The sequence below is a fragment of the Gouania willdenowi genome, chromosome 8 (genome assembly GCF_900634775.1).
Source record: "Gouania willdenowi chromosome 8, fGouWil2.1, whole genome shotgun sequence".
Classification (NCBI taxonomy): Eukaryota; Metazoa; Chordata; class Actinopteri; order Blenniiformes; family Gobiesocidae; genus Gouania; species Gouania willdenowi.
Genome location: NC_041051.1, coordinates 22,293,297 through 22,308,698, shown reverse-complemented (window position 1 = coordinate 22,308,698; position 15,402 = coordinate 22,293,297). Strand labels below are relative to the sequence as shown.

Sequence of the window (15,402 nt, the reverse complement as noted above, 5' to 3'; positions counted from 1 at the left end):
TGCTCTGCTTAGTTTCTCCGTGCTTGTAATTTGTCAAATGCTGCAATCACCACCCCTTTTATGTTAGCGCGCATGTAGCCAGGTTGGAAAACCCTGGGTTATGGTAAGTGAAAATGTTGATAACTAGTGTCGCAGTACAGCTGCTTTGTGATGGTGAATGTATGGATAGAGATATTTCAGATATAATTACCCAGCTTCATAGTACAGGCCCAATGAGTAAGCATCCAAGATAATCCACCAACAAACAAACAAACAGCACTCCTTAAGGGGCCTATACTGCGAATCAAGCCTTCCTCACTTTTTAGTAGTGTTTAGACACACAATGGTTGCTGGATTGTTCTACCGTACCGTGTCTTGTTCCTGCTCCTATCCCATAGCGTTCATCCCTGCCTCCAGTTCTCCCCATGCCTGAATTAGACTTTGTTCCTTGGATTTGGAGTTATAATAATAGTACTAGTTTTTGAGCAACTCTGCCTTCCTCCTCTGCATCTGGGTCCTCCAACACTCCAACCTCTGACATAAGGGTCATCAAGAAGATGGGCTTCACCTGTGAGGAAGTGAGATCTGAACACGCTCTCAGCACATACACATAGGAAGGGACTAAACAAACAGATATCATTAGAGCTTAAGAGTAGCCAAATGATGAATCAGGAGATAAAACACAAATCCCCACTGAACAAAGCCTGTGAACTCATAACCATAAGATTACCAAAAACCGTTTTTTATTTATTTTAATTTTATATACTTTATTGATCTCACAATGGAGAAATTCACGAACCGTCCCTGGGGAACAGTTGGCTGCCATTTTGCGGCGTCTGAGGAGCTGTTCGGGGTTAAGGGACTTGCTCAACATCCCACAGTGATGGCCCAGGTGAGGCTTGAACCGAGAACCCTCTGATTACAAGGCCAGCGCCCTTAACCACCAAACACAAACCAACCCACAGAACCCAGTAGAAGTCAGTTTAACTGGAAAAGGATGTAAATACTTACAATCATAATATAATAGCTCAGTTTTTTCTCATTTGCTCAGAAATCTATAGAAGCATGTTCATTTTAACTTGTCATCGTGATGAAATAGGACATCCCCCATATCAGCTGTAGAAATGACTGTTCAGATCATCAAAAGAAGTTCTCCTTCGGTTTCTCTTTTATCCATTTCCTCTGTCACATGGCCGTATGTACTTCTTCCAACCAGTGAGTCCAGTGAGGAAACACCAACACTTCTTTAGGAATTTTTTTCTTTTTTCCCACCAGCTAAATGCTGGTCATATGCAACCACATAAAAAGCACAGATGTATTTGTATATTGTTCATATTGTAATAGAAGCTAAAAACCCATCACTTTATATATACTGTACATGATTATTTATTTATTTATTTATGATAGGATATACTGTTTTATGATCCAGATTTCATCCAGATGACTTGCCTCCAGAAAAACAAAAACAAAACAATTACATATATTTCTGAATACACATTCTTTGTATTCGAAAGAGTACAAAAAATGGGCAATATCTTTACCGTGATTTGCATTTGCAATATCCTCCATTACCCAAATAATCCAGTAGAGAGCAGCAACACATGTAAGAAATGGGATGGCAGACAGACTGAGCATTCTTGTTGAAAAGCAACAATGCTAAATGCCATTTAACACAGCTGTGGACAAGAAAGCATGAGTGATCTATTCCTGCCCAACGCCATGTGACCTTGTCTTTATATGAAAAGAACGATCGGTCTTCCAGGTGTTGACAAATTATACAACAGAACATATTCAGGAAAGCTGTGGTTAACAATGAGGTATAAGGGTGAATGTGTAAGTGAAAGATCACTGTTTCTCTTTCTATATAATTATTTCCCCCCAGTGTTCTGTCATCACACACTGGGACTGAGCTCCACACAGCTCCACACAGCTGATGCATTGGAAAGAATTCAGTATCATTTTAAAGGGTTTGTCTGTGACAAACCCAGGGCGGTCACGACTCCCACATTCTCTGGCATCTACTGGAAATAGTTTTAGGTTTCAGATGTTCGCTTGGAGTTCAAAAACTGCATGGCTTTCACTGTGATCGACTTATGACAGAAGAGTCCAGTGTTTATGAAAGAGTTTAAAGATAGGGAGGGACAGCTTTAATCAAAAAGCTCTGATAAAACACGCGGATCAAAAGCTCAGATGGGAATAAGGTTGTCTTTCCACTGTGACTAGGGTGATCCAAATGTTTACACAGCTATTAATATCAAACCACCACAGAGTGTCCACAGCGGTAAGGGACGGACATATGAGAACAAGGGGGATGATAATGACTCTCAAGAGGTTAAAGAGACAAACATGAGCAGAAGGATTCAATTCCTTAGGAAAAGAGAAAACAGTAAAGTCAATATGGGAGAAGGTTTTTGGATCAGAGTGAAAGAGGGAATAGAGATAAGGTGATGAAATGCAGCTATTTCAGAAACCTGACAGGAACAGTGTGTTCAGAGGTACAGGAACATCAACGATAAATGAAGAGAGGAAAGTGGTGATATAAGCTCTGTTCAAAGGGTGGAAAACAGTCAGAGGTGTAAACAGTACAGATACAACCTACTCAAGTACAAGTACAAGTAAGTCATACATAAAATACTCAAGTACAAGTAAAAAGTAACTCAATTGAATAGTATTCAATATAAAAGTTATTAGTTCATTTCACCCCACACGTTCATTTATGGTAAAACATCTTGCCACGGTTCCCTTGCATACAGTAAACATCTCATGCATAAACTTAAAAAGAAAGAGACCAATTGTTGCACAAATGGAACTTAATTTATTTTCCACAAAGGAGTCTGTATAGATTAAAAGGTTTGTCAAAATGTACAGTTTATTAAAAAATAAAATAACACCATTGAGTTCAATTCAAAATAAAAAGAATTAAAAATTACATTTCTGAACTCTAAAACTGAGAAAATAACCTCCATTCAATGCTGTTTTGACACGGTGCATTACATTTAATCTGATTGGTCGGCTATGATGTGATGCATTTGATTGTTGTCTGGTTATTTATATTTTTAGTAGTTTCTCAATGTCCATATTATGTTTTAAAACTAAGTACAAGTGAAATCACTGATTTTGAAATATACTCAAAAAAGTACAAGTATACCCATAATACAGTAGCAACTCAATTACAGTAATGTGAGTACTTTCACATCTGTCTGGTTATTCCTACTTTATTCTTGATTCTTTTATTTGTTGGAATGTGTTTATTTTGATGGGTTAAGCAGTTCTTCTCTCCCGGCTCTGCCTGTAGGACCGTTTGGTGTTTTAAAAAATAAAAATGAAAAATAAATGGTGTGCTTGCTCTTTGCAGGACCGCTCTGATGTGGCAGGTGTGACTTAATCTTGTAAATGTGATTACCAATGCAAATAATGACAATGCATCATAAAATGGGACATGCCTTCTTAATGTAATGACAAAATAACACAGAGAGAAATACGTTTTTTGACATTTTTTCTTTAATAAAAAAAAGCATTAAACATCCATCTGTTGTCAGCAACAGTACACACATTCTCTGCAATTACAATAAATATTCTTCTATGAGGTATAAGTAAAAGGTTCCAATAAAAATGGAGGAACAACTAATGCACTTAATCTGAATGTTCAAAAACACGTACAATAATCTGTACCTATTTACTGCAGCAGTGTGTGACGCCAGTGCATTCAGTACTTTTCACACGGATCAAAGACTGGCAGAAGCTTCTGTAACTCAGTCAGTTCACCTACTCACTCCCACATCCATTCTTCAAACTTTGAAAACACTTTCTTCCTTGTTTTATTGCTCATCACTCTGTTATTCTAATGGTGTCAAGAACTTTTAACCAAATCAGAGAGTATTTTTGATTTTTTTTGTGAGGTAAAAGAAATGGTTTGGTGCAGTGCAGATGTGGATAAGACTGTATACACCAATTACTAGAAAAACAAAGCCACTTAGAGTATATATCTGTAAGATTTAGGTCTCATAATGGAAGTTACCAGAGATACATCCATACACATACTCGTCATTCTCTTTCCTCATTGGTTATTCATTCCCATCTGTCATCAACCTCTATCAACCTCTCAGTTTTCCTCTTGTCCTTGTGCTTTTTCACCCTCTCTGCGCCTCCTGGGACACGGAGCGCCCCAGGGCTATGGGTGTCTTGGCAAACTCCATGAGAGTTGGCTTAACTGGTGGGAGGTCTCTGGTGATTTCATCTATTGTTCTCTTACTGGGACAGATGCCATCTGGAGCTGGGAAGGGCTGCAGGTCCTCCTCAGTATGTGGTGATCCACGTCCCAGTCTAATGCCCAGCTCTGCAGGGGTGAAGATAGGCAGAGGGAGAGTGCTCCTCTTTGGCAGGAGCTGGTGCTCCCTCACCCCTCGCTCTACAGTGCCCACCCTGAAGACGCCTGAAGGGCAAGTCTGTGTCAGTGGGCGAGCCTGCCACTGTCGGGACAGTGTCTCTCTGCGAGAGACGTCATTCATACTCATAGTCTGTCTGTAGGAACAGGGGGAAAAAGCTATTTAATTTTATTCAATTTTCCAAAATGACAATATGATAATTTGAGATTTGTCAAACCTCATCATGCAAATATAAGAATGATATAAAAAGTTCAAAACTGTTTAGAAAATGTACATTATTATTATCATTGTAAATTAAGTTTGTACTTAAGTCTACATAAATAAATCTCCTTCAATTTTATTTTTTGATTAGGTAATAGTGACAAAATTGAATATGTCTTGCTACAGTGGCTTAAAAAGTAAGATCAAGCCAGGGGCTTGATCGTTATTAATGAATCTGATTGGTCTTACCTGTCCTGAGGTTGAGTTTTGAGGCCAACACTGTGCCAGTCTGCGCTGTAGCTCTGCCTCTGAGCCTTGTTCTCCTCACGTACGCTGCATGTCAGCTTGGCTCCCACCAACACACCGTTACGCTTCTCCATCAGAGAGCAGATGGGCATCATTTCTGTTGCTTGAGGCTCTTTCTCACGATGTATCACCTTTAGACACTCGCTGTCCGGTTTGAGGTGGATGTTTGGGTGATGTTCCAGCTGGCTGTGTATCTTCACCTCCTCTGTCTCTCGACTGCGACTTCACTTCGGTCGTTCTATGGCTTTTATAGACGATCTGTTTCTATTTGCGACTCGTGTTGTCACTCTACAATCAGTGTGTCCTGACATTCGACACCAAATCCGTCGTGTCTCATTCCCAGTCAGCTGGAAGACACTTGGTGGATGGGTTCAAAGCAATTGGGCTGCAAAACCCCCTGATTCTCAAAATGTACAGAGCCAGATCAACAATATTAAAGTATGTAATACTTAAACAAAAAAACAAAACAGGTTTCGCCATAGAGAAGGAATTTCAATTATACCCTGGTTTATGAGATGAAGTGTTAATTTGAATTTAGGGTCAAAGTGAAATAGGTTAAAGATCTGGAATCTTGTATGGAATTCCGATGATCTTGATGTACAATGAGGCTTACACTATTACCTCAGTGATACACACACACACACACACACACACACACACACACACACACACACACACACACACCTCTGACAGTAATATGTTGGTGTAAAGTTACGACCAGTCTGCTTCTGACTCATTCATTCACATTAGGTACATGTTCTGATAACAGTGATCAACAGGGATCACGTGTCCGAAACACACAGTTAAACGTGAACAACTTTGGTGAGAACAATAGACATTAAATTCATAATGATTTGACTGAATTTGAACCAATTTCTGCAAGTCAATTTCCAAAAAAATGGTCAATGTCCTCAATGTTTTTTTTAGTCGGTTTCTAGATCACGTGTCAAACTCATGGCCTGGAGGCCAAATACGGCCCTTTGGAACATCCAAGGAGAAAGAAAAAATGACAGAGAAAACATGAATCATTGTATAAATGACACTATATTTGCATGATTGCAGTCATTTTTTAATGTTACAGTGGGAAAAAACTAAAAATTCTTACAAATCATTCAATTTTCCTCAAATTATGACATAATATTTCCCTTAATAAAAAGGAAATTGGTCACTAAATCAGGGAAAATTGAAGCGAAGATCCTGTTGGTTTCTTATATATTTTGTGTCTACATAGAAGTGAAACCAAGGACACAATAATGTTGAAATTACTTGTTTTCCCTCAAAAGGTCTGTGGCCCACTTGAGATTAAACTGCCTTGTTTTTGGACCCTGAATTAAAATCAGTTTGACACCCTTGGTCTACAACATAAGATTTCTTTAAATGACAAATTCAATAATGAAAGAAAAGTAAAAGATGGATGCATTTGGTATTAATTCACTTGCTCATGGCTGAGTGACTCTTTTTCAGTGTCGGTAAATGAGTATATTCTTCAGTGTCACAGAGTGACCGCGACAGCCTAAGGAATCCCTTGGAGTCACTCTTGGGGTCATGTTATGATACCATGACAACCACAACTGCCAATTCAGAAACGTAATAAGTCAGAAGCTCAGCTCTCTCCGTGCTGAGATCATGTCTTTTTTGGATTCTTAACAAGAGGCGTTCAGGTTGTAAACAACAAGGTTTCCTATCAGTGTTTATATTTGTCTATGTTCTTTTAGCCACTCACATGGCCTTCACCTTAGCAATTTTTTATGTGATATTAACAAATCCAAGGATGAGACAGGTCTGCATAGGTAGGTGTTGATGAGGCCAGGACACTCACAGCTATAACACCCCCGTGTCAGTCTTTGACAGTTCACTACACTCAACCTGGCTGGGCCAGGAGAAACTTTGCATTGCATAATAATATTAGCACAGCTGCTGCAAGGTGACATTTAAATGAGCTGTCACCAAGAGGCCGAGAAGAAATAAGAGGGAGGGAGTAAAGGGGCAATTGCAGGGCAAAGCACTGGGCTGTCAGAAGTAGTAAATATGACAAAAAACTATGACAGTGCAAGTTTGACTTCAAATTGAGAGGACAGATGGAAGTCAGCTAAGACATTTGATGACTGGATTGTGGTGTAAAAAGTATCCAAATAGGCCAAAACGCCTCACTTTGTTCTTCTTCTTCTTGTTTTTGTTGTATACACTAGTTAGCTGAAATTTGGTAGATATAATCTTTTTGGGGTCCATCGAGGCCCCAGGAAGAAAAAAAAAGGGCCCACCCCCTATTTCCGTTCATTTCCAAATTTATGGGAACATAGGCTATTTGCATTAAAGTAATACTGCGACATTTGGTGGTACCAAATCATTGACATACCAATATATGAATGGGGCCCATTACTCCGTATGTGCCACGGAGGCCCCCGGGGCCCCCAGTTTTCAGATGACTACTCCTCCCTTAATGCTTGTTGAATCGGGCTATAATTTGACATGGATATTCTATGAGCGGATGTGAAGTTATTGATGTTATTGATTCTTGCAGCACACTATCTTCATCCTGCATCTCCCTGATCTCGGCCAGTTATTGTGTGTGTGATGACAGTCCACCATCAGCTTTTCCAACATGTGCTCAGAGCATAAAGGATCTGTTACATAATATCAGCAACAAAACGCAGCTGATCACTCCATCATCATCATCATTATTACCGTCCACTCTGTTTACTCCCAGTGGATGGTCAGATGACGGACAGGCTGCAGCACACGTGTCCATGTGGAACAGATCAGTGAGAAATCCACCCATGGGGACACATTTGTGGAGACCATGGAAAGATATAAATAGAGACACGTGTGATCTCAAATAAACATCCCTCTCAAAAAAACAAAAAGAATATTGTTTATGAATTTCAGCTCATATCAAGTTTCAAAATATGTTTATGGATTTTTATTTTCATCAGTGTGTGTGTTTTTTTTTTTTTTGATACAACGCTCCCAAATGAAGGCTTGCATGTCAAATATAACCTGACTTAAGTCCAAACATGAGTTCATCTTGCACATATCAGGTAAACACATGGAATAACAGTGAAACACTTTCCTAAATCGTGCTTAGGCTGCAAAGTTGCAACCTCATCCAAACAAAACCGTCTCCAAAACTTAGTTGCACATGGGACCAACTCTAAACTTCAACATAATAATCTCCTTTTCTTCACATACATTGTAGCCAGATACAGATCACATGGATTGAAAGACGTCAATGACACTATCCAACTCATTTTTCTTATGAAAACATTCCGGTTCCAGATTTGTTGTTCTCATTCAGTCATGTGAGGACTCTCGAGCTGATAACCATTAAATGAACAATAAAGAGGCTCTACATAAGAGGGCATCACTGCCCTAAAGGTTCACTACACATGAACAGTGTGCAGATATTACACTTTCCTTGACAGGCAGAAACATTAAAGTCAAATACAAAACCCTAAAAATAACTTTTTTATCTTGAAGATAGTGACATAAATAATTTATTTTCACATGTAGTTCCGCGCCAATCTACGCCTACGAGCATTTAACAGCTTTTAAGGTCACAAAATCTCAAGCGTTGCCAGGCAACAGTCGGTGCCTTGAGGTGGCCATTTCGAACTAAACCAAAGCCGGCAAGTGAGACACACACTGCATCATGCGATTTCACAAGTTCATGCATACATGGTGCAAGTGACCGAGTTAATAAGCAAAACTTTTAGTTTGTGTTCTAAAACAAAGTTTGTTAAAACAGAAAGAACTGTAGAGAACACATAGCGCTAGTAGATACCCATTTATCGTTCACTAGGTTGGATTAGCTCCAGGAACAAAAGCCTTCTCATATCACTGTGTTTTGTTCAATACACGGCACATTGTAATGTGCATATCATCGCAGAATGAGATAGCTGTAAAACTGTCGATACCTCAGCCTGGTACAATATCAAAAAAGTAATGCAAAAAAACAAGTGGTCAACAGTTCAGCATCAATTGAAATCTGGCCACTGACAAAAAAAGTTATGCTTGTAGGCGTAGATTGGTGCAGAATGACATGTTGTTTGACTTTACATCATGTGTGATACACTTGGAATGCATCTCTAATCTCCAGGGTTGATCACTATGGCCCTATCTGCTGTTATCAATACTGCAGAGCGTGGATTTCAGGAGTGGTCACTCAGGTTGTCATCTTCTCTATCACTTTCTTCCTCATCTCCAGCACCTTTCCCATTCATGGCTTCTACTCTGGCCAGCAGCAGTGGCAAGTTTATTTGCAAACCTGGCATTTCCTCATCAGACTCGTACCCGGGTGGATAGAAGCGTCTCGCCTTTGCTAGAAAATCTTCAGCAATGTCAAGATAAAGGAGACGATCCTGTGTGAAAGAAAAGAATTAGGTTAATTAGGGTGGTAGAGTCCCCCGTGATGAGTAAGTGACCTGCATGTGTTGACATAGGGTAACACCACATGTAGTTCAATCTTGTTGTACTATTGGTATTACGTGATACTACCATTATGTAGAGGGGTGACAGTGTAGTGACATTAAAATTTTAAGTGGAAAAACATCCCAATGCTCAAGACACTATGAATATTTCAGTGAAGAGAGAGAATGATTGTTATCTTAGACGTGTCTGGAAAGAGGGAAGTCTGGGCTTCCCTGCTTGGGATGCTGCCCCCGCAACCCAACGATAGATAAGTGGTAGAATGGATGGAGAAATAGAGGAACAGTTTATAGAAACAAGGTAAAATATCATCTGCATATATATTAATTTTGTGTTCTGAGATAGCTGCTGCTAGAGTTTCAGTGAATATCGCAAAAGGTAAGGGTGAGAGTGAACACCCTTGTCTGGTTCCTCCCTGCAGTGGGATGTTTTGAGATGATATTAAGTTTTTGGGTACATTAGCCTTAGGTTTGTTGTACAGGGTTGAGACCCATTTGACAAATGAATCCCCAAATCCAAACTTGCCAAGAACAGCAATAAGGGATGTCAAATTGACTCAGTCAAATGCTTTTTCTGCGTCATGAGTTGCAATAAGCAAGGCATGATTCTTAAAATCATTGTTTGCAACCCCTCTGACATCAAAACTCCTGTAAAGCAGACATTAGGATGTAGGGGTCACCTTAATGACCAGAAGACCCAAAATTGCCCATTTTTATCAGAAGCTAAGGTAGAAAGGCTGTATTTTTAGTCAAGAATATCATAGAAACTGCTGGCAGTTATGGGCAACTGCTTTGCCCATAATGTCAGTTGTTTTCAATTTGAAACCACTGGTAATTACTAGGAAAACAAAGTAGGCTAAATGACTCTTTCTCTCTCACCTTTGAGAGATAATCACTATATGAAGTTGACATTTATCGTGTAGAACTGAACTATATGATGGAAATTTTACTCTGAATTGATTGGATGCTTTATTGGCAAAATTTGGTCAGTGGGCCTTGAATTAAACGTGTTTTACATTGTCGGGTCACAGGGTACTCAAATCCATCTTGATCTCCATTACATTGTGAAGCAGGTTATTATGGGAATAACAATCACAAACTTCATCAAACACACAGTTTTATCCTTATGGTCAATCTAAAGCCACAACATAACTTAACCCTTGTATATCACCCTAACATGTTTTTGTGCGACACGAAAGATGAACTACACAACTCGGAAAGCCCCCTTCTCGCTTATCAGGTTTAAGCCAGCAACCCACTCCCTACAGGTCAAGGTTGCTGACCCCTGCTCCTTAAATTTAGAGCAGGCCATATCCACTTACAAAAGAATTTTTTTTTTTCTTGTTTACTTTCAGTTCAATGAGGAAAAACAAAAACAAATATAAATGTGTCATCTTCTTTAGCAACAGATAATGTAAAGGTGCAAAAGAGACAAACTGTTGCATCACATGACCAAAAAAATAAGTAATAACCGGAACGAGTTTTTAAGTTTTTTATCGACCAATGATTGTGGGACAACCTTTCACCAACTATTCTAAACCGTCTATGAGTTAAATTTGACCTGAAAGGCCACTAAGACATTTATTGACTCTGACTTGTAAGATCTTCTTCTGACAGCTGTAAGGTGCATTTATAACCCAAAGATTGAAGTCCCTGTGAAGACCAGGTCACTTGACAAACTATTTTGAGGATGAAGAGTAAGCATCCCTGACCCCTGACCTCTCACCCCCTCTACCCCACCCACACCACCACCTTTCCTCTCTCACCAGGATGAACAGATATCTCTCTGGCGGAGGCTCTCGGCTGCTGAAGATGGAGGTCTCTGAGTGGAGCGTATCGAGCAGAGCACGTGATGCCGCAGCGTTACGCATGCGGTCAAGTGAGCCACCGGCAGATACTGTCAGCAGGGAATCTGCTTCAGCTGTAAAGCCTGGGAAAAGAGAGAACATGCTTAAATATGCAGGATACAAGAAAAAAAAACCCTTATGCTGCGTTCACACTGTACGCCGCGCGAAAGCTTCCGCACGATCAAAAAACGGTTTCCCCATATTAGCTTCATATGCGCGTCTGAAGCGAATATAAAAGCGCCGTCAACCAGACTCCCTTTCTTTTCACCATCAACTATGAAGGACTCCAGTAAAATCGCTGCTCTTTACCTTCTGTGGAAGCTGAAGTGCCGTCAAAACGCTTGATGCTGGCGTTCCTGGATGTACCAAGTTAACCAGCGATGCTACCAACTTGGTGGTGAGTTTCACTGTTTTCTTCAGGAGTTGCGCCAAATTCTTTCGGGTCCGGTTCCGGTAAAAAACTGGCCGTGTCGTAGAGTTCCGGGTAGTCACACACCCGCGATTATTTTCTCCTCCATGTTGAAACGGGTGAAAAGACCGTGTCCGTGTTGACGGCCTTACGTCATTGTCAACAAGGACTCTAATTGGCTTTCACTCCTGCGCATCATACGAAACATTTGCTGGAGTTCAATATTTTCAACTCAGGCAAATAGCGAATTGCACGGAAAATCGGGAGCGCGCATGTCGCGGCCAACGCTCCTGCTGCCCGAATGAGACCGCGGCGCCCAACAGGAGAAGAATTTGCCTCCTACCGCGTCTATCCCATTGAATTTGTATGTGATCTGGTCACTCAAACATTTTGTGACGCGCCCGGTGTGAACACAGCATTAGTCATACCATTCTTACCGAGGTTTTCCAGAATTGTTTTCCATTTGTCTCTGACCTCCCTGCGTGTGTCTCTCATAGCTTCAATGTCAACACTGAGACGACGATAGCCCTGAGTGTGAACAATAATAATGCATTAGAAGACTATTTGTTACTTTTACTTGAGTTAATTGGAAACAGTATATTAAAATCAGTTCACTTATTTCTTCAGGAATTCTATATTCTGCACCTTTAAAAACCATAATGAACACGAGGCCTTGCCAGGGGGGGAGGGGCAAAAGAAAAAATAGAATTAAATATATAAATTGTCTCAAGATTCATGCCAACCACAATGTGTGTAACATACACAATAATGCAAAAATGAGTAGTAACATAATTGATAATGTTGATTACAGACATTTGCGTCAACCTCTGCTGCAGTACCAGACATGAACTGCTGGGTGCAGTGTCGCTTCATTGTGAAGAACAATTGCGCAACAAAAGAAGAACCAACCTAAAAAGCCTCAAAAGTTTGGGACCATTTCAGTGAAAACATATACTACACACCTGAGGTAGAACAAACATCTGTGACATGAAACTAACAGTAATATGTTAGAGTCAAAGCAGCATGATTTCAAAACTGTAATGAAATATTTTGACCACTAGGGGGGAGGGCGGCAATGCTTCCCCTGACTCAAACTCCACCTATGACGAGGCTATGCAGACTTTACATTTTATTCTAATTCAACATAAACAATTACTAAACAATTATTTCTGAGCATTCACATACTGTGGAGCCCATTCGGGTCTTGTTCCGAGCCTGAAGCAGGGTATAAAGCGTACGGTCGTCATCTCTTTCCGAGTGGCTGGGATCCCCGGGCTCACTCCACAGATTGGTTTCCTCATCTCGACGCTTCTGGACCTCGCGAGTAAAATAATCCAGCGGGTCTGGTCTGTGCCGCACACAGGAGCGAAAAGTTGTTTATTGCTATATGCAGAAGCGGCACAATACACATGGTTCATTTTAAACTACAACATACATATTCTTCCTAATGTGTTCAACTGTTCCCATTGTTTACAGTTTGTAAAAAGTTAGATTTCTTCCTTAGATTTATTTGACAAAACAAGATCCCAGAATAGCTGGGGAAGAAACTACATACAGTGACTATATACAGTACACACATGTATGTTGTGTAGAAATTCACTTACTGTACTAAAGACTGCTTTTCGTCTTCATCATCGTCATCCCCCGTGCAGCAGCAACAGCAGCAGAACTTCTGAAAGGCTGAACCCATTGAGTATCAGAGAAATTAGAAGAGATGGATCTCGGTTATACAGTCCAAGCACTTCCAGCTGGTTTCTAGACGACACTCTTCAGAAAGGAGCCCTTTTCACAACCTATTTGAAGAAATGATCAGACAAAAAAAAAAAAGTTATTCTATATTTTTGTTTCCAAAAACCTTTTGAAAATAACCTATTAAGGAGTTTTTAGCTTTAATAAACACTACCTAATTTTCAGTAGTCCATTTTCCAGCAGCTCCACATCCAACCGAGGAAAAGTCCTCTGAATCTTTGGTGCTTTCCTTTCATTGCCCTTCCTCTAAGGTCAATGAGAAGAGAGAGATGACAGTGTGATCATTGGATGAAAAGAAACACACATATTCACACGCCAAAGCCTCAGAAGACAGTCACAGCACTATCATGTGAGTTGGTTGTTCTCTTTGTCCGCTGCACTGTTTCTGCCTCGGGGACAACACATTGCTTGGTGGAATAACATATTCTGCACCTAATATTCAATGGTAGTGTGGTTTGGACGGTCATAAAAAGTCCTTTTTATTGTGGCTTCTTGGTTTCTTTGACCACAAAACTTTTTGAAAGAGTAAAATGCGTTTCATACAGTACTTTATTAGATCCCACCTGAGAAAAACTCTCATCATGTTTTAAGTTTAAGACCTCAGCAGAGTTTCTGGCAGACAGTCGAACTTAAGTTAAATGTTCATGATAAAGGATTAGGACGCATGATTCTGTTCATGTTGTAAACACTGTTCATTGGCAACCACTGTTACTTTTGTCAACTAATAATGTTCTTTCTTTTCATCCTGACAAAAATATCTTCCTAAAGCTCCATAAAATACAAAACGACATGTAAAAAAAAAACACACAGAATTTTATGAATTTACATTATTGTCAACTAAAAAGGAAAAAGCATTTATGTTATTGTTGTGAGGTATAACTGAGATAATCAGCTGTGTGTGGGAAGATTGAATGAAAAGTTGCAGAGGTGGGTGCACAATAACTGGAATCCACTAAGTTTTATGAAGAAATGAAAAAGACAATATGAGGGTAAATATCAGTTTTTATTCTGTAGAGTTTTGCTGAATGTGGTAACGTCTTCCTGTTTAAGATGTTATTTTGAAGAGATTCTGAACTTGGGAGAAGGATATATTTATGCAGCGTAGTTCAAACTATGCCAACATAAATGAGTGCTTTATTTTTGCAAAGCACATTTTGTAATTAAATACTTTACCTTTTCATAATCATACAACATGTATAGATTTCAACATCTTTGTCCTTTGAAAGGCCTTTTTTAGCTACACTTTTTTAACTTTTGATCAATAACGATTGCCAAACTTGTGGTTCAAAGATACATTTTTAAAGCAGTTATTAAAGACACTTCTTTGAGAGTTAAAATGAGTTATTCATTCCCCACCAAGCATCACAACCTGCTATTCTGTTTTATTTGGGCTCAAACTGAAGAGACTTTTCTGGGTGGGAGTTTCAGCTCTTTATCAAGGGGAGTTTAGGGTCCCTACATAGATGAGAACCACAGGTGTAAATCATATGGTGGACCTTTTTTACTATTAACTTTAAAATATAATATAGATTTGATTTAAATGCCTCTTTAAAGCGCAAACGACTATAGAGTTCTCAACTGGTGGGTTAGGAATCAAAGTGGGCCACATCAGAACAAAGATCTGTGCTGCCTCTGAAGCAAGAAAATGGTTTATGGCGGACATGTCTTACTAGAGTATATAGTCTTACTATATACTTTCAAGAAAATGTATTAATTTCATAAGAGAGCATATTTCTCTATTGGCTATTTGGCTTCCCTTCAATGGCTTCCTGTAAAATCTAGAATAGAGTTTAAAATCCTCCTGTTAGCATACAAAGCTTTACATGATCAAGTTCCCGTATATCTTAAAGATCTGTTAGTGCCCTATTGTATGGACAGAACTTTCCGATCTCAGTTTGCTGGTTTACTGAAGTTCCACATGTGTCTAGAAGTAGAACAGGAGGAAGAGCGTTTAACTACCAGGCTCCTCACCTTTGGAACCAGCTCTCAGTCTCAGTACGGGAGGCTGCTACTCTCTCCACCTTTAGGGCTAAACTCAAAACCTACTTATTTGCAAAAGTGTATACTGTATGATAGCGTTAACCTAACTACTAGGAACACTG

General features: G+C 39.7%; 2 protein-coding genes across 2 annotated transcripts; both read right to left on the bottom strand.

The window, feature by feature from the left end:
* Positions 1-3,479: 3,479 nt before the first annotated feature.
* On the bottom strand, positions 3,480-5,114 carry tcap (titin-cap (telethonin)). The gene is made up of 2 exons (XM_028456326.1): positions 4,815-5,114; positions 3,480-4,500 (listed from the first exon to the last, which is right to left on the bottom strand). Exons 1-2 carry the CDS (start codon positions 4,964-4,966, stop codon positions 4,110-4,112), a joined length of 543 nt encoding a protein of 180 aa, XP_028312127.1. The 5' UTR covers positions 4,967-5,114; the 3' UTR covers positions 3,480-4,109.
* Positions 5,115-6,201: 1,087 nt separating this feature from the next.
* LOC114468759 (melanoregulin) lies at positions 6,202-13,546 on the bottom strand. The gene is made up of 6 exons (XM_028455821.1): positions 13,455-13,546; positions 13,156-13,344; positions 12,737-12,899; positions 11,989-12,079; positions 11,062-11,225; positions 6,202-9,229 (listed from the first exon to the last, which is right to left on the bottom strand). The coding sequence occupies exons 2-6, from the start codon at positions 13,239-13,241 to the stop codon at positions 9,020-9,022; spliced, it is 714 nt and encodes a 237-aa protein (XP_028311622.1). The 5' UTR covers positions 13,242-13,344; positions 13,455-13,546; the 3' UTR covers positions 6,202-9,019.
* Between the last annotated feature and the right edge of the window lie 1,856 nt (positions 13,547-15,402).

Excerpts from the sequence above, each read along its gene's own strand:
- tcap (XM_028456326.1), bottom strand. The coding sequence starts at position 4,966 with ATGATGCCCATCTGCTCTCTGATGGAGAAGCGTAACGGTGTGTTGGTG. Across the intron at positions 4,501-4,814 it reads AAAACTCAACCTCAGGACAG|ACAGACTATGAGTATGAATG; the intron begins GTAAGACCAATC and ends CTGTTCCTACAG.
- LOC114468759 (XM_028455821.1), bottom strand. The coding sequence starts at position 13,241 with ATGGGTTCAGCCTTTCAGAAGTTCTGCTGCTGTTGCTGCTGCACGGGG. Across the intron at positions 11,226-11,988 it reads AACAATTCTGGAAAACCTCG|GCTTTACAGCTGAAGCAGAT; the intron begins GTAAGAATGGTA and ends CTCTTTTCCCAG. Across the intron at positions 9,230-11,061 it reads AGAGATATCTGTTCATCCTG|GATCGTCTCCTTTATCTTGA; the intron begins GTGAGAGAGGAA and ends TCTTTCACACAG.